At 34.5% G+C, this 18,432-nt stretch overlaps 1 protein-coding gene and 1 pseudogene across 2 annotated transcripts; both read left to right on the top strand.

Annotated features, from left to right (window-relative positions):
- Positions 1 to 526: 526 nt before the first annotated feature.
- Positions 527 to 8,140, top strand: LOC123906715 (tRNase Z TRZ1-like). Of its 2 annotated transcripts, XM_045956686.1 has the most exons (14): positions 527 to 878; positions 1,454 to 1,616; positions 1,722 to 1,792; positions 2,196 to 2,291; positions 2,672 to 2,785; positions 3,732 to 3,800; positions 3,916 to 3,990; positions 4,215 to 5,616; positions 5,707 to 5,754; positions 5,848 to 6,259; positions 6,418 to 6,584; positions 6,850 to 6,943; positions 7,161 to 7,223; positions 8,046 to 8,140. In XM_045956686.1, the coding sequence occupies exons 1-8, from the start codon at positions 672 to 674 to the stop codon at positions 4,287 to 4,289; spliced, it is 870 nt and encodes a 289-aa protein (XP_045812642.1). In that variant the 5' UTR covers positions 527 to 671; the 3' UTR covers positions 4,290 to 5,616; positions 5,707 to 5,754; positions 5,848 to 6,259; positions 6,418 to 6,584; positions 6,850 to 6,943; positions 7,161 to 7,223; positions 8,046 to 8,140. The 2 variants fall into 2 exon arrangements, with proteins under 2 accessions (XP_045812642.1, XP_045812643.1); XM_045956687.1 differs by lacking the exons at positions 5,707 to 5,754; positions 5,848 to 6,259; positions 6,418 to 6,584; ... (1 more) ...; positions 7,161 to 7,223; positions 8,046 to 8,140 and having other exon boundaries at positions 529 to 1,300; positions 4,215 to 4,640.
- On the top strand, positions 5,642 to 16,781 carry LOC123905291 (annotated as a pseudogene).
- Positions 16,782 to 18,432: the final 1,651 nt, after the last annotated feature.

Genomic DNA, 18,432 nt, shown 5'->3' with positions numbered 1-18,432 from the left:
ATTAACACATTTGCAACACTTTAAATGCATAAAAATGTCCTCATCATTTACTTCTTTCATGACTTTATTGCTCTATAATAAAATATACCTTTAAAAATATTATTTTGGGCCCTTATTTTTTGGACCTAGGAAGGTTGCTCTCTTCACCCTGCCTAAATACGGACCTGTTAGTGAATACTCCCTCCTCCATGTCGTTTTGAGAAAAAAAATTATACTAAATTATAAGTTACGATACCAATAAAATAGTTAATTTTTTTCCTATTATATCATTAACTATTTATTATTATTACTTCTTGCAATTCTTCAATTTATTTTGTAAAGTAGCTTGACGGCTAGAAAATCTACCGTGAATAAGGGGAGTGAAGATGCAACATTTTTAATTAAGAGAAATTATTTTTTAAAAAAGAAACGATTTTTTTTTTTGTTACAAAAAGTGGTAACAAACGCATCTCAGTCATGCTCTATTTTTAACTGTTTGATTTATCCAACGAACCAGGAACAAAACACCCATTATTTTCAATTTCAACTATACTAAGTTCTGTTCACTGCCCCGCCGTTCATATAGGCAACTCCACACACACACACCCCGCCGTTCAGCGATTTCACACTAAATCGCCGCAATTATTTTCCAGCTCAATCTCATTCTACTGCTATCTTCTAAGTATTGATTGATGATGGAGCGTAAAACAGAGTCTTGTTCAAAGAAATCAAAGGGTTTGAACATTGAAGGATACCAAATTGAGGGTTTATCCATTGGAGGCCATGAAACTTGCATCATTTTTCCCACACTTAAACTTGCTTTCGATATCGGTCGCTGTCCACCTCGTGCTGTTTCTCAAGATTTTCTTTTAATCTCTCATGCTCACATGGATCACATTGTTAGTTAGTTAGTTTATTACTCTCTTTATTTTCATTGTTAATTCAATCATATGCCAGTGCATTGTTATTTTCATTAGCTTATCTTATAGCTTATCTTCGCGCTAGTGATTTAGTAGGGCTTGTTTGGATTGACTTATTTGAGTTTAACTACTAACATAATCACATGTGATATTGTTTGACAGCTTATGGAAATAACTTATGATATGTTGATAAGTTGTTTACAGCTTACTTGCATAAGCTCTCTAGGATAGCTTATGAAAGTAGCTTATAACTTATATGAGACCAATTAGACTTTATTTTGTCTTTTGTTAGAAATAGTTTGTGTATGAACACTTAAATAATTAAGTTGTTTATCCAAACAGGGGGCTAAGAATGTAATATGACTGGTGCTGGTTTGACAAAAAAAAACAAGAGAAAACAAGTACTGTTCCGCCGTAGAACTTGCCATCTCATTTTATGTTTTCCCTTTAAATTAGTATATATATGTTACATGTGGGGGTTTGTATGATGAAATGGATGAATCGCTGAATTAGTTCGTTGTTGAACTTAATGATGTATGTTAACTTTTCAACAGGGAGGATTACCAATGTATGTTGCCACACGTGGTTTATACCGTATGAAGCCCCCAACAATTATTGTACCAATTTCAGTAAAAGAGGATGTAGAGAAACTCTTTGAGATTCACAGGAAAATGGACCAATCAGAGCTTAAGCACAATCTCGTTGGCTTGGATGTAGGTAATTGTTGCTCTCAATCAAGATGGAGCCTGCAATTATTAAACATTCAAATTAATAAGTTTTTTTTCTCTTGTATAGCTGTTTCTAATTTCTGGCTTACTGCAGGAGAAGAATTTTCTCTCAGAGACGATCTTAAAGTAAAAGCTTTTCTGACTTATCATGTAATACCTAGCCAGGTAGCAAATTTTGAACAAATTGCAATTGTAATCCGCAATTGACAGCATTGGCCATTGATATTTTGTAGGCCACGTGAACTTTCGAAAAGCACCACAGGGAATGGCTTTTTTAGCTTTTACGGATGTCAAAAATATAAAGGACCTTTATTTTCTGTTGAATTCTTACATTTATCCTAAAATTGTATACCTGTATATCAATACTAAACATTTAGTTGTGGAATTTTGGATATCGAAAGCAGATTTAACATGATATTCAACAAGCACCCTTCTAATAGATAAGCAATATGCTGCACCTCTTATCGCATTTTCTCACAACAAATTTCAAATAACCTCCAATAGTATCCTTAACATGATAGATGAAGCATCTGACATAGAATCTAACTGTTCTGCATGTTTTTGGCAGGGTTATATAGTTTACTCTGTAAAAAAGAAACTTAAATCAGAGTATATTGGTCTTTCTGGAAATGAAATCAAGAATTTGAAGGCATCTGGTGTGGAGGTCAGTCTTAAGTATTGTATGTACCACTCAATGATTCACAAATTTACATCTAGGCATCTTAATTATCTTATGTATGTTTCAACCAATTTTATAACTTGTCAGTTGGTAGTTTTCCATTTATTTTGCTTCGATTTGATAACAAGAAAATAATTAACTTCCGCTGAATGTAGTGATTGTGTGATTTATGGGTGTGTATGTCTTATTTAAGAATATTTGAAGGGAGGTGAGTGAAATTTTCCCTATAATCAATTATTGTTCTGTGAAATTTGTGTGTGGTTGATGCACCATTTACATTGAATTTTGCGATAAGTTCTAATGGTCCATCTTCTATATCTTTTAGTTTGACTACAAATGCTAAACCAAGCTGGGGTTTTTGGCAGATAACAAATACTTTGACAGAACCAGAGATTGCTTTCACGGGTGACACCATGTCAGATTTTATAATTGATGAAAATAACGCTGATGTCTTGCGGGCTAAAGTTCTTGTATTGGAGGTGATCTACTTTGTCCAATATTTGTTTAGGCTATGAATTAATGATATTAAAGTCTGCATGTACATAACTCTTCCTCAAGTACAAGAAAATAACATCCTTTGAAAGTAACAAAGTACAAATTAATTTAGAATATATACTATTTTCCCCTTCCATATGGCCTTAAAATTTAAATTTCAGGCTCAAACGGAATTTTGAATTGATTTTCTTGATAGATATTCCTTATTCTCTGTAATTCATATGATGATCTCATTGTGACCTCCCATTTGACTTTCATGAAGGTCATTGTAGCCACTTTATATGATATTTGGCTTGCTTTATTTGATTTCTGCCTCTGATTATGCGTTTCCTCGGTGATTTATATTTGTAATGAAGTGGTGAATGGTAAATTTTTAACACATTTTTCGAAAGACTCTTGTTGATAGATCCATCAAGGTGTAAGTCTTCATAGTTTGTAGTACAAATATTATCTGTAACTTGGAAGAAAAAGCGTGCATGTAAGTCCACACGTTAATATGGTAAATGGGTTTGGATCTCACTCCCAAAAGTTAGCTTAAATGATAAGGGTGCCCGGACACATATACATTGCACAGCTAGGGAACCTTGGCAATGATGAGCATCTAATCCACTGTCCTCCCACCTTTGAAGTACAAACTGTTAAAGGGACCTTAAACACTTTCATAATCAAATTACAACCAAACGCCTTGTCGTATGTGTCCATGTGACTCTTTGATTTCAGATACTTAATTAGGTTTTTCTATTTACTAATTTTTTAGTTAGGCTTTATTTTGAGTCTTTTACCATTCATTTATATAGGTTCTTTTGGGAGTGCAGTTTTGAGCCCTCAATGAACCTGTCCTAATGTTTCCCCGTTTATGATTTATGTTGATGGTTGATGTTATGGCATCACAGTTTACACCAAGGCTTAATTTTCTCATTATTCATATAGTGCACCTTTCTTAACGATGCAATTACTATGGAACATGCCAAAGATTATGGACACACTCATTTGTCTGAGGTATGCTACCTTCTGTAATCAATAGCATTCAATTTCATGAAATCTCAAATGGTTTTACTTTTATCAATTTTTTCTTCTATTTATTTGTTTATTTCTTCCCTTTTTCTTCTTTCAGATAATAAGTTATGCTGATAGGTTACAGAACAAAGCAATCCTTTTGATTCACTTTTCAGCTCGTTACACCGTAGAGGTATGGCATTATGAACTGTCTGATTTCCGTCTAATGGCTCCAATATCATGACTGTAGTGACTACGTCATACTGTCACAGCAGTGAATCTGAATCCAACTTGCTTTCCATATTTCTAAAAAATAGAAAATTAATCATGTGTTGTTGCTCTTGGCTCAATATTAGTCTTCTACAGTTACGATTTTTCGTTGCTATGCTGATGCACCGTTTGTGCTTATATATTCAGGAAATTCAACAAGCTGTAAGTGCATTGCCTCCACCATTAGCCGGTCGTACTTTTGCACTTACTGAAGGTTTTTGACAAGAATTTTGAAGTTTGATTGAATACGTAATAATTGAATGGAGTTGTTTTTTCCCCCTTCATTGCCACCTGCCACTATTGTTGGCAAATGTGGGAAAAGTAGAATGAAACGATAAATCCACTGATGTACTATTCAATCACATAGTTTTTTTCCAGTATAATTTTATTCATTTCATTAAGTTTAAGGAAAAGAAAAATGCTGGTTTATTGATCTTTATTCATTGAGAAAAACTTGTACATATTGTTGGCTTGTGTTCTTGCATGCAATGCTCTTCTCCATGCAAGATCTCCAAATACGTTCTTGTTCCAAACTTTAAGTGCACCTTTCAAACGTTTCAGGATTTCCAAGCACTTGTTTATTCCAAACATCCTTAATCAGGCCTTCACAATCAGGATGCTTTGTCCAGACCTTGAAGAGACGAAACAGCATAGCATGCTGAACTTCTGTTTCACTCTGACTAATTACTAACGGATGATGATCCGAGCAATGTTTGTAAAGTGCACAACAATGTATTGATTGCCAATGGTTCAACCAAGCGTGATTGCAAATGGCCCTGTCTAAATGCAGCGCCACAAAGTTGTCACCGACACCACCATTAGACCACGTAAAGTGTACACCAACTGTGTTTAAATGAGACAAAAGATTAGCATTCATCCACTGTAAAAAATCATCACAGGAGATCTTGGGAGGCAATCTCTTCCCTTGTTTTTCATTAGCACCTAACACCGCATTAAAGTCACCTACAAACAGCCATGGTCCGACAAACATAACTTGCAGTCGCGTTAAGTCTGCCCAAAGAGTCCTACGCACCAAATATGAAGTGCTAGCACACACGGCTGCAACATAAACTTGTGTATGAGATTGTTGTATTTCCAAGGCAAAGCACTGATCCGACGCAAACACAACTTTGGTAGCATTATTTTTGCTCCACATACCCCAAATATTGGCCTTATAATCTCCTCTATCATTCACATAAAAATGATCAGCTTGCAGACACTTCCAAAACCATGAAGGTGTTTGGTTAATGGACACCATTGGTTCAGCCAGAAACCAATAATCTGGCTTATGTGTAGCACAACAATTTTTCTAGGGAATTTTGGTTTTGGGGTTGCCTAAACCCCTCACGTTCCGATAAAGGAACTTCATAAAGAAAGATTTGAAGGTGCACCACTAGACCGGGTGTTATAAGACTTCTCAACGCTTCTAGCTTTCCTGCGCAGTTTCTTCTTTTGACCCTTGGAGAGATATTGTGAATTGCTCCTGTTCTACCATATCCACCCAGGCTTGTCGAATTAAGCTAACATCTTGCTGCGCCACTAAAGGAAGGTCTAGATCTTGAGTTACTCGTTAAATGCACAAACCGGCAACTGCTACATTCATTTACCCATTGTGGCTTATTTACGTTGTCTGGTGCAGGCGGGCACAGGAATCGCGGAACTCATTGCACCTGAAACATCGAAACAGGTAGGTAGCTACTTTCAGAGTGGCGAGAGTATTGTGATGTGAGCATTATATGAATAATTTAGATTTATTGAGAAAATACCGTTTTTTATGCAGACAAATCTTCCATTGGAGGAAGTGCGCAAGAATATTTGGTTGGTGGACTCAAAGGGATTGATTGTCAGATCCCGTAAAGAATAACATTTTGGTTTCAGTTTCAATTCCAAAATGTTGCAATTTCTTTGCATTGAAGTAATTGACACCCAAACATATCTTGGAATCGACTAGATTTTGGCTAAATTCAGTTCTATGTTTGAAAGCTCACTTTGATTATATTTCTCATTGCTACGTATATAGACCTTTAGTAGCTTGATAAATATGTTTGATTTGTGTAACCCGATCTCTTTTGATGTTGTTGTGACCTAATAGTGCTGCATCTAGTGATGTTATTGCCAATGTTGCACTTTTGCCACATGAGGGTGTGAAGGTGATGTTCTCCAAAATTTGTCAAGTCTGCAAGAACCTTGTGGTATGCTTATTAACTTGTTACTTGTTAGCCCCTAAACTGTTATGGTAGAATTTAGGATGTTGATGTGATCCAAATACCTTATCCCTTAACAAGAAGAATAAATTCAATCATGAATAAAAAGAACCAATTTAATGTTAGTTCGATGGTTATTTTTGTAGGTAATGATAACTCTGTCTTGTTTTATCTATATTTGGAGTTGTAGAGGTCCGATTGAGGCGATCTTTGATTCGTTGGAAAGCATAGCAAATTTTCTACCATTCTTCTGTTGAACGCAAGAGCCAATTCGGAATATTTCATGGTGGAAAATCAGGGGGAAAATGATGAGGTGATAAAAATTATTTGGCAGCTCATGTTCAAATTCACCTTAAAATTTTCATTGGCCTTGAAAATTCATTGATTATTATTTTAGTGCCTTTTGGTTCATTGCATAAATTGATACATGAAGTGGAGAGTTAATTTTCACAAGCTGCCAGAGGACCATTTATTTACAGTACACTGGTCATTGAATCGTATTATGTTTCTCTTGATCTATGATAGGAATTAGGATGTGATCTAACTAAAATCTCTCATGATTTCATACTTACTTTCAGTGCACAGCAAACAAAGGCATATGAGACTGTTAATGTTGTTTTTGAAGTTTCAAAAGCTGTTAATATGACGCAATCTATGAAAGTTGTTCGCGAGGTAATTTTCTCCCTTATTCCTAAATATTGTAGTCTCTTTTTATGTAAGCCTCTGTAAATATTGTATTTGACTTAATTTACTATTAATGAACATTTTCTTAACACTTGATTCAGTTTTATGATATTCTATGATTGACATGACTTGGATCTATTCATTTTGATAATTTGTTACTACAATGATGTAATTAGATATTTAAGTGTTTCTTGCTTATTTCTAGATAGAAGGTGCTAGCAAGGAACATGGTAGCCTAGTATTTGGGATGCCTTTACACACTCTAAAGGTATGAAAATTGTGTCCCGGATAATAGACCCTTTCACTATCAATTTGTACAAATGATACTACTTGAATGATTGTTATGTTGTGAATTTTTGATGTCGTCTTCTAATTGTTATTTTGAAAATATTGTTGGTGATTGTGTTGAGTTGTTGGTTGTTATTAGAGTAGTTTTGGGGGAAATGAATTACTTGATATGTTTCTGTTGGTTGATGATTGCATATTTTATTCTTGAGTAGTTGAGTTGACTCTTGAGTATTCGATAGTGTGTTGGAGTAGGAGTTTGGGTTTCACTCATTTGTTTTAGTTGTCTAGGGCCATTTAAAATGTGTTGCGTTTGTTGTTCTATGTCTGTATAATAGATTGCTTGAGTTGATTTTTACAGTCTGTTCATGAGATTGGATTAATGTATTTTGAGGCCCAAACACGTTCCCTTTATGATTAAAAGAACATTTGGTTTTCCTAAATATAATATGTGTGATTGCCATTTAATCATATGGTCAACTATTTGATTTAACAATTTGTCATGTTTAAACTTTAAAATACTTGCAAAGAGTGAAAGGGATTTGAAGGAACATCGACTGAGAATCATTTGTCTAAGGTAAGCTCAAATTACCCTCTTTTGTCCATTAACTTATCAAAATTAATGTTTATAATAATGTCTTTGTTATTTTTGATGAAGTACCTTAGTAATAGGTAATTGTGTAATTTTGTGTTTTATTCCTTTTTTCATTTGTATGTTTGAACTTGAGCCAACAAATATGGGCTACTGTTTTTCCTTCAACAGAGAGAGATGCGTAATACTTGCGTGGTCTTCTTCCTCCAACAGTTATACCTCAAGAAACTCAGGTGAAGAAAATGATCCAGCACATACCTCAATATCAAGTTCCTTTGAAGAGGTACATGTCAATGATGGATCTTCAGGTGTGTTCTTGTGAACTATTATTAATTCACATGATTTTATTGGCAATTTTTAGACTTGAATTCTAATGTGTTGACTTTGATATATTGTGGATTGCAAGAAACAAAATGAACGTTTGTTTTACAAACTTCTCATTGAACACATTGAAGATTTGCTCCCAATTGTGTATACACTCCAACTGTTGGTGAGGCGTGTGCCAAAAAAACGGTGACATTTTTAGGCGACCTCTAGGGTCTTTTTATATTAGTTTGAAAGAGAAGTAAGTTTAACTGTGACCAATCTCTTATCTTCTTGGATTCTTTGTTGATGTTTATCTTCGATTGAATGTTCAATCAATTTTTTTTGTGTTGATTTTAAGGGGGAGGATTCTTGAAGTATTGAGGAATTGGCTTGAAAAGAACATTCTTGTCATAGTTGTAACTGATGGAGAACGGATCGTAGGTCTTGGGCATCTAGGTACATGACAAAGATGGATCTTCAGGTGTGTTCTTGTGAGCTATTATTAATTCACATGATTTTATTGGCAATTTTTAGACTTGAATTCTAATGTGTTGACTTTAACATGTTGTGGTTTTCAAGAAACAAAATGAACGTTTGTTTTACAAACTGCTCATTGAATAAGTGGAAGTACTGAGAAATTGGCCCGAAAAGAACATTCTTGTCATAGTTGTAACTGATGGAGAACGGATCTTAGGTCTTGGGGATTTAGGTTGTCAGGTAATTTCTATTATACCTGTTCACATTCTTAATTCATAATAGTTACATTGAATCACATTATCCGATGTTGTAATTTTCCTTTGGCAACCTATTTTGTATTCTCAGGGAATGGGAATACTGGTGGGAAAACTTTTTTTATATACGGCACTAGGAGGAGTTCGTCCTTCAACTGTAAGTATATATTTTCCATCTACATTGTAACTTGTTAACTAAAAAATAATGCATGGTGTGACATTTATTTTCTATTACATCTTATAATGTTATCTTTTAAAATTGTTACAGTACTTGCCTATTACTATTCACGTGGGGACAAACAATGAGAAGCTGCTCAATGATGAATTATATATTGGGCTAAATTAAAGACGAACTCTTGCACGATTTTATGACTGGCAGTCAAGCAAACTTACGGTGAAAAAGTCATAATTCAGGTATCAAGCAGTGTGAAGACTTTGGGTACTAATTTCCCGGCTTACCTGATGGTTGTCCGTACTAATTTCAACTTTCCTGTTTTCTGTATATGTTATGTCGCATAATTAGTTTGAAGACTTTGCGAACCACGATGCTTTTGATTTGCATGAAAAATATAGATCAACACATCTGGTTTTTAACGATGATATTCAGGTAAATAAATTCCTATCTAAATTATTGAATTCAACTATTTTGATAACTATACTCTTACTCGTATCATAACAGTCTCTGACACTGTATCCACTTTGTTCCAGGGAGCGGCGTCTGTTGTTCTTGCTGGACTAGTTGCAGCTTTGAAATGAGTTGGGGGAAAGTTAGCTGACCACAGATTCTTATTCCTCGGTGCTGGTGAGGTATGTCCGTGTAATTCTATGACAAAACCGATTAAAACTCGTTAAATGCACAAACCGGCAACTGCTACATTCATTTACCCATTGTGGCTTATTTACGTTGTCTGGTGCAGGCGGGCACAGGAATCGCGGAACTCATTGCACCTGAAACATCGAAACAGTTAGGTAGCTACTTTCAGAGTGGCGAGAGTATTGTGATGTGAGCATTATATGAATAATTTAGATTTATTGAGAAAATACCGTTTTTTATGCAGACAAATCTTCCATTGGAGGAAGTGCGCAAGAATATTTGGTTGGTGGACTCAAAGGGATTGATTGTCAGATCCTGTAAAGAATAACATTTTGGTTTCAGTTTCAATTCCAAAATGTTGCAATTTCTTTGCATTGAAGTAATTGACACCCAAACATATCTTGGAATCAACTAGATTTTGGCTAAATTCAGCTCTATGTTTGAAAGCTCACTTTGATTATATTTCTCATTGCTACGTATATAGACCTTTAGTAGCTTCATAAATATGTTTGATTTGTGTAACTCGATCTCTTTTGATGTTGTTGTGACCGAATAGTGCTGCATCTAGTGATGTTATTGCCAATGTTGCACTTTTGCCACATGAGGGTGTGAAGGTGATGTGCTCCAAAATTTGTCAAGTCTGCAAGAACCTTGTGGTATGCTTATTAACTTGTTACTTGTTAGCCTCTAAACTGTTATGGTAGAATTTAGGATGTTGATGTGATCCAAATATCTTATCCCTTAACAAGAAGAATAAATTCAATCACGAATAAAAAGAACCAATTTAATGTTAGTTCGATGGTTATTTTTGTAGGTAATGATAACTCTGTCTTGTTTTATCTATATTTGGAGTTGTAGAGGTCCGATTGAGGCGATCTTTGATTCGTTGGAAAGCATAGCAAATTTTCTACCATTCTTCTGTTGAACGCAAAAGCCAATTCGGAATATTTCATGGTGGAAAATCAGGGGGAAAATGATGAGGTGATAAAAATTATTTGGCAGCTCATGTTCAAATTCACCTTAAAATTTTCATTGGCCTTGAAAATTCATTGATTATTATTTTAGTGCCTTTTGGTTCATTGCATAAATTGATACATGAAGTGGAGAGTTAATTTTCACAAGCTGCCAGAGGACCATTTATTTACAGTACACTGGTCATTGAATCGTATTATGTTTCTCTTGATCTATGATAGGAATTAGGATGTGATCTAACTAAAATCTCTCATGATTTCATACTTACTTTCAGTGCACAGCAAACAAAAGGCATATGAGACTGTTAATGTTGTTTTTGAAGTTTCAAAAGCTGTTAATATGACGCAATCTATGAAAGTTGTTCGCGAGGTAATTTTCTCCCTTATTCCTAAATATTGTAGTCTCTTTTTATGTAAGCCTCTGTAAATATTGTATTTGACTTAATTTACTATTAATGAACATTTTCTTAACACTTGATTCAGTTTTATGATATTCTATGATTGACATGACTTGGATCTATTCATTTTGATAATTTGTTACTACAATGATATAATTAGATATTTAAGTGTTTCTTGCTTATTTCTAGATAGAAGGTGCTAGCAAGGAACATGGTAGCCTAGTATTTGGGATGCCTTTACACACTCTAAAGGTATGAAAATTGTGTCCCGGATAATAGACCCTTTCACTATCAATTTGTACAAATGATACTACTTGAATGATTGTTATGTTGTGAATTTTTGATGTCGTCTTCTAATTGTTATTTTGAAAATATTGTTGGTGATTGTGTTGAGTTGTTGGTTGTTATTAGAGTAGTTTTGGGGGAAATGAATTACTTGATATGTTTCTGTTGGTTGATGATTGCATATTTTATTCTTGAGTAGTTGAGTTGACTCTTGAGTATTCGATAGTGTGTTGGAGTAGGAGTTTGGGTTTCACTCATTTGTTTTAGTTGTCTAGGGCCATTTAAAATGTGTTGCGTTTGTTGTTCTATGTCTGTATAATAGATTGCTTGAGTTGATTTTTACGGTCTGTTCATGAGATTGGATTAATGTATTTTGAGGCCCAAACACGTTCCCTTTATGATTAAAAGAACATTTGGTTTTCCTAAATATAATATGTGTGATTGCCATTTAATCATATGGTCAACTATTTGATTTAACAATTTGTCATGTTTAAACTTTAAAATACTTGCAAAGAGTGAAAGGGATTTGTAGGAACATCGACTGAGAATCATTTGTCTAAGGTAAGCTCAAATTACCCTCTTTTGTCCATTAACTTATCAAAATTAATGTTTATAATAATGTCTTTGTTATTTTTGATGAAGTACCTTAGTAATAGGTAATTGTGTAATTTTGTGTTTTATTCCTTTTTTCATTTGTATGTTTGAACTTGAGCCAACAAATATGGGCTACTTTTTTTCCTTCAACAGAGAGAGATGCGTAATACTTGCGTGGTCTTCTTCCTCCAACAGTTATACCTCAAGAAATTCAGGTGAAGAAAATGATCCAGCACATACCTCAATATCAAGTTCCTTTGAAGAGGTACATGTCAATGATGGATCTTCAGGTGTGTTCTTGTGAACTATTATTAATTCACATGATTTTATTGGCAATTTTTAGACTTGAATTCTAATGTGTTGACTTTGATATATTGTGGATTGCAAGAAACAAAATGAACGTTTGTTTTACAAACTTCTCATTGAACACATTGAAGATTTGCTCCCAATTGTGTATACACTCCAACTGTTGGTGAGGCGTGTGCCAAAAAAACGGTGACATTTTTAGGCGACCTCTAGGGTCTTTTTATATTTAGTTTGAAAGAGAAGTAAGTTTAACTGTGACCAATCTCTTATCTTCTTGGATTCTTTGTTGATGTTTATCTTCGATTGAATGTTCAATCAATTTTTTTTGTGTTGATTTTAAGGGGGATGATTCTTGAAGTATTGAGGAATTGGCCTGAAAAGAACATTCTTGTCATAGTTGTAACTGATGGAGAACGGGTCGTAGGTCTTGGGCATCTAGGTACATGACAACGATGGATCTTCAGGTGTGTTCTTGTGAGCTATTATTAATTCACATGATTTATATTTTCAATTTTAGACTTGAATTCTAATGTGTTGACTTTAACATGTTATGGTTTGCAAGAAACAAAATGAACGTTTGTTTTACAAACTGCTCATTGAACACGTGGAAGTACTGAGAAATTGGCCCGAAAAGAACATTCTTGTCATAGTTGTAACTGATGGAGAACGGATCTTAGGTCTTGGGGATTTAGGTTGTCAGGTAATTTCTATTATACCTGTTCACATTCTTAATTCATAATAGTTACATTGAATCACATTATCCGATGTTGTAATTTTCCTTTGGCAACCTATTTTGTATTCTCAGGGAATGGGAATACTGGTGGGAAAACTTTTTTTATATACGGCACTAGGAGGAGTTCGTCCTTCAACTATAAGTATATATTTTCCATCTACATTGTAACTTGTTAACTAAAAAATAATGCATGGTGTGACCTTTATTTTCTATTACATCTTATAATGTTATCTTTTAAAATTGTTACAGTACTTGCCTATTACTATTCACGTGGGGACAAACAATGAGAAGCTGCTCAATGATGAATTATATATTGGGCTAAATTAGAGACGAACTCTTGCACGATTTTATGACTGGCAGTCAAGCAAACTTACGGTGAAAAAGTCATAATTTAGGTATCAAGCAGTGTGAAGACTTTGGGTACTAATTTCCCGGCTTACCTGATGGTTGTCCGTACTAATTTCAACTTTCCTGTTTTCTGTATCTGTTATGTCGCATAATTAGTTTGAAGACTTTGCGAACCACGATGCTTTTGATTTGCATGAAAAATATAGATCAACACATCTGGTTTTTAACGATGATATTCAGGTAAATAAATTCCTATCTAAATTATTGAATTCAACTATTTTGATAACTATACTCTTACTCGTATCATAACAGTCTCTGACACTGTATCCACTTTGTTCCAGGGAGCGGCGTCTGTTGTTCTTGCTGGACTAGTTGCAGCTTTGAAATGAGTTGGTGGAAACTTAGCTGACCACGGATTCTTATTCCTCGGTGCTGGTGAGGTATGTCCGTGTAATTCTATGACAAAACCGATTAAAACTCGTTAAATGCACAAACCGGCAACTGCTACATTCATTTACCCATTGTGGCTTATTTACGTTGTCTGGTGCAGGCGGGCACAGGAATCGCGGAACTCATTGCACCTGAAACATCGAAACAGGTAGGTAGCTACTTTCAGAGTGGCGAGAGTATTGTGATGTGAGCATTATATGAATAATTTAGATTTATTGAGAAAATACCGTTTTTTATGCAGACAAATCTTCCATTGGAGGAAGTGCGCAAGAATATTTGGTTGGTGGACTCAAAGGGATTAATTGTCAGATCCCGTAAAGAATAACATTTTGGTTTCAGTTTCAATTCCAAAATGTTGCAATTTCTTTGCATTGAAGTAACTGACACCCAAACATATCTTGGAATCAACTAGATTTTGGCTAAATTCAATTCTATGTTTGAAAGCTCACTTTGATTATATTTCTCATTGCTACGTATATAGACCTTTAGTAGCTTGATAAATATGTTTGATTTGTGTAACTCGATCTCTTTTGATGTTGTTGTGACCGAATAGTGCTGCATCTGGTGATGTTATTGCCAATGTTGCACTTTTTCCACATGAGGGTGTGAAGGTGATGTTCTCCAAAATTTGTCAAGTCTGCAAGAACCTTGTGGTATGCTTATTAACTTGTTACTTGTTTGCCTCTAAACTGTTATGGTAGAATTTAGGATGTTGATGTGATCCAAATACCTTAACCCTTAACAAGAAGAATAAATTCAATCATGAATAAAAAGAACCAATTTAATGTTAGTTCGATGGTTATTTTTGTAGGTAATGATAACTCTGTCTTGTTTTATCTATATTTGGAGTTGTAGAGGTCCGATTGAGGCGATCTTTGATTCGTTGGAAAGCATAGCAAATTTTCTACCATTCTTCTGTTGAACGCAAGAGCCAATTCGGAATATTTCATGGTGGAAAATCAGGGGGAAAATGATGAGGTGATAAAAATTATTTGGCAGCTCATGTTCAAATTCACCTTAAAATTTTCATTGGCCTTGAAAATTCATTGATTATTATTTTAGTGCCTTTTGGTTCATTGCATAAATTTATACATGAAGTGGAGAGTTAATTTTCACAAGCTGCCAGAGGACCATTTATTTACAGTACACTGGTCATTGAATCGTATTATGTTTCTCTTGATCTATGATAGGAATTAGGATGTGATCTAACTAAAATCTCACATGATTTCATACTTACTTTCAGTGCACAGCAAACAAAGGCATATGAGACTGTTAATGTTGTTTTTGAAGTTTCAAAAGCTGTTAATATGACGCAATCTATGAAAGTTGTTCGCGAGGTAATTTTCTCCCTTATTCCTAAATATTGTAGTCTCTTTTTATGTAAGCCTCTGTAAATATTGTATTTGACTTAATTTACTATTAATGAACATTTCTTAACACTTGATTCAGTTTTATGATATTCTATGATTGACATGACTTGGATCTATTCATTTTGATAATATGTTACTACAATGATATAATTAGATATTTAAATGTTTCTTGCTTATTTCTAGATAGAAGGTGCTAGCAAGGAACATGGTAGCCTAGTATTTGGGATGCCTTTACACACTCTAAAGGTATGAAAATTGTGTCCCGGATAATAGACCCTTTCACTATCAATTTGTACAAATGATACTCTTGAATGATTGTTATGTTGTGAATTTTTGATGTCGTCTTCTAATTGTTATTTTGAAAATATTGTTGGTGATTGTGTTAAGTTGTTGGTTGTTATTAGAGTAGGTTTGGGGGAAATGAATTATTTGATATGTTTCTGTTGGTTGATGATTGCATATTTTATTTTTGAGTAGTTGAGTTGACTCTTGAGTATTCGATAGTGTGTTGGAGTAGGAGTTTGGGTTTCACTCATTTGTTTTAGTTGTCTAGGGCCATTTAAAATGTGTTGCGTTTGTTGTTCTATGTCTATATAATAGATTGCTTGATTTGATTTTTACAGTCTGTTCATGAGATTGGATTAATGTATTTTGAGGCCCAAACACGTTCCCGTTATGATTAAAAGAACATTTGGTTTTCCTAAACATAATATATGTGTGATTGCCATTTAATCATATGGTCAACTATTTGATTTAACAATTTGTCATGTTTAAACTTTAAAATACTTGCAAAGAGTGAAAAGGATTTGAAGGAACATCGACTGAGAATCATTTGTCTAAGGTAAGCTCAAATTACCCTCTTTTGTCCATTAACTTATCAAAATTAATGTTTATAATAATGTCTTTGTTATTTTTGATGAAGTACCTTAGTAATAGGTAATTGTGTAATTTTGTGTTTTATTCCTTTTTTCATTTGTATGTTTGAACTTGAGCCAACAAATATGGGCTACTGTTTTTCCTTCAACAGAGAGAGATGCGTAATACTTGCGTGGTCTTCTTCCTCCAACAGTTATACCTCAAGAAACTCAGGTGAAGAAAATGATCCAGCACATACCTCAATATCAAGTTCTTTTGAAGAGGTACATGTCAATGATGGATCTTCAGGTGTGTTCTTGTGAACTATTATTAATTCACGTGATTTAATTGGCAATTTTTAGACTTGAATTCTAATGTGTTGACTTTGATATATTGTGGATTGCAAGAAATAAAATGAACGTTTGTTTTACAAACTTCTCATTGAACATATTGAAGATTTGTTCCCAATTGTGTATACACTCCAACTGTTGGTGAGGCGTGTGCCAAAAAAACGGTGACATTTTTAGGCGACCTCTAGGTTCTTTTTATATTAGTTTGAAAGAGAAGTAAGTTTAACTGTGACCAATCTCTTATCTTCTTGGATTCTTTGTTGATGTTTATCTTCGATTGAATGTTCAATCAATTTTTTTTGTGTTGATTTTAACGGGGAGGATTCTTGAAGTATTGAGGAATTGGCCTGAAAAGAACATTCTTGTCATAGTTGTAACTGATGGAGAACGGATCGTAGGTCTTGGGCATCTAGGTACATGACAACGATGGATCTTCAGGTTTGTTCTTGTGTGCTATTATTAATTCACAGATTTTATTGGCAATTTTTAGACTTGAATTCTAATGTGTTGACTTTAACATGTTGTGGTTTGCAAGAAACAAAATGAACGTTTGTTTTATGTAACACCCCGAACTAACTACCCTTAAAAACGTGATCTTAAAAACTTTTTAAAGATAAGTAGCCGGAGCGCTACGGAAAACATTTTATAAAACGATCGTGCACACGACACGAAACGTCGCAGCGGAAAACATTAGATAAAGGATTTTCAAAGCAATGAACAAAATAGTTCAAAAGATAATTCATTTACATAAAACATAAGTTAAGATGTTCGCATCGATATACGACGGAATACAAACGATCCCCGACTCGATGTTACAAACTACCAGAGCACTAATATACATCTCAACCAAACTAAACTTAACAAAACTATACAAAGGTAGCCTACACTAGCTCCTCACCAAAAGTGCTCCACACCAAAACGATCTGCAGCTAAAACTCGATCGAAACCTCGACCTGAATACCTGAACCCCCAAAGGTCCAGCACATAACAAATAGGTAGAGAGTTAGTAAACATAATCACATACATACGAATATAGAGACGCACCTATATTCAACCTATCACGTAATACTAACTCACACACATGCCTCGATAAGCAATACACCAGATAACACATACTCATAAATACACAACCAGATAGTTTCACGTCGTTTCGGACAACACAAAGAACTCACATAACACATAACACATAATTGCACATTTACTCAAATGCGACTAATGCCAAACATTCAATGTCATGCCAACCTAGACACGACTAATGCATGTGGTACCATCTTCTTTATCAAGGAACTTACCATTGATATCCTTCTTTATTGGACAAGTCCAATATCCTTCTTTATCAGACAAGTCTGATATCCCTAAATAATGCATGAATTTATGAATGTCATGCATTTACCAAACATATGATAATCACTTAGCACGAAGCTACTGCTCACTACATGGATAACATAATCCATTAAACTTCTTTATCAGACAAACTGATATTCTTCTTTATCGGGCAACCCGATATACAAACATACATATACTTCTTTGACATTTTATATAAATGCCATTACACAACACAAATATTAAACATGTATCAACAATCATGCAAGGATACCCTTAAACCATGTTACAAGTGCCTAATTGCATTTAAAACAATTATCAAAAAGTTGCTGTCACAGTGCTGTTCGCTAAGCGAATCCGTAGCGAACCCGTAGCGAACACGTAGCGAACACGTAGCGAACACGTTCGCTGTAGCGAACAGGTAGCGAACTACATCAGAGGATTACAGGTACATGGCGAACATGTAGCGAACTCGTAGCGAACTTATTCGCTAAGCGAATCCGTAGCGAATCCGTAGCGAGCTTATTCGCTAAGCGAATCCGTAGCGAATCCGTAGCGAACTACACCAGAAAATATCTGTTCTTGAGTTTCTAAGGCGGTTTAACATTGATTCCACTCAAAAATACATCTAAACATGTTATAAATGCATAACAAGTGATCAATCATGTATATACCATACATATATACATGAATCAACAATCAAAAACACCAAAACACATCACACATACAAAATCATGTCAATTTCTTGCAAAATAAGCAAAGTTGC

Source organism: Trifolium pratense, linkage group LG2, assembly GCF_020283565.1.
Source record: "Trifolium pratense cultivar HEN17-A07 linkage group LG2, ARS_RC_1.1, whole genome shotgun sequence".
Classification (NCBI taxonomy): Eukaryota; Viridiplantae; Streptophyta; class Magnoliopsida; order Fabales; family Fabaceae; genus Trifolium; species Trifolium pratense.
This window is presented reverse-complemented; position numbering and strand designations above follow the sequence as displayed.

Bases quoted from the DNA above. Each gene is read 5' to 3' on its own strand.
- LOC123906715 (XM_045956686.1), top strand. From the start codon at position 672: ATGATGGAGCGTAAAACAGAGTCTTGTTCAAAGAAATCAAAGGGTTTG. The intron at 2,786-3,731 runs GTGATCTACTTT...TTATTCATATAG, and splicing joins CTAAAGTTCTTGTATTGGAG to TGCACCTTTCTTAACGATGC. The intron at 3,801-3,915 runs GTATGCTACCTT...TTCTTCTTTCAG, and splicing joins GACACACTCATTTGTCTGAG to ATAATAAGTTATGCTGATAG.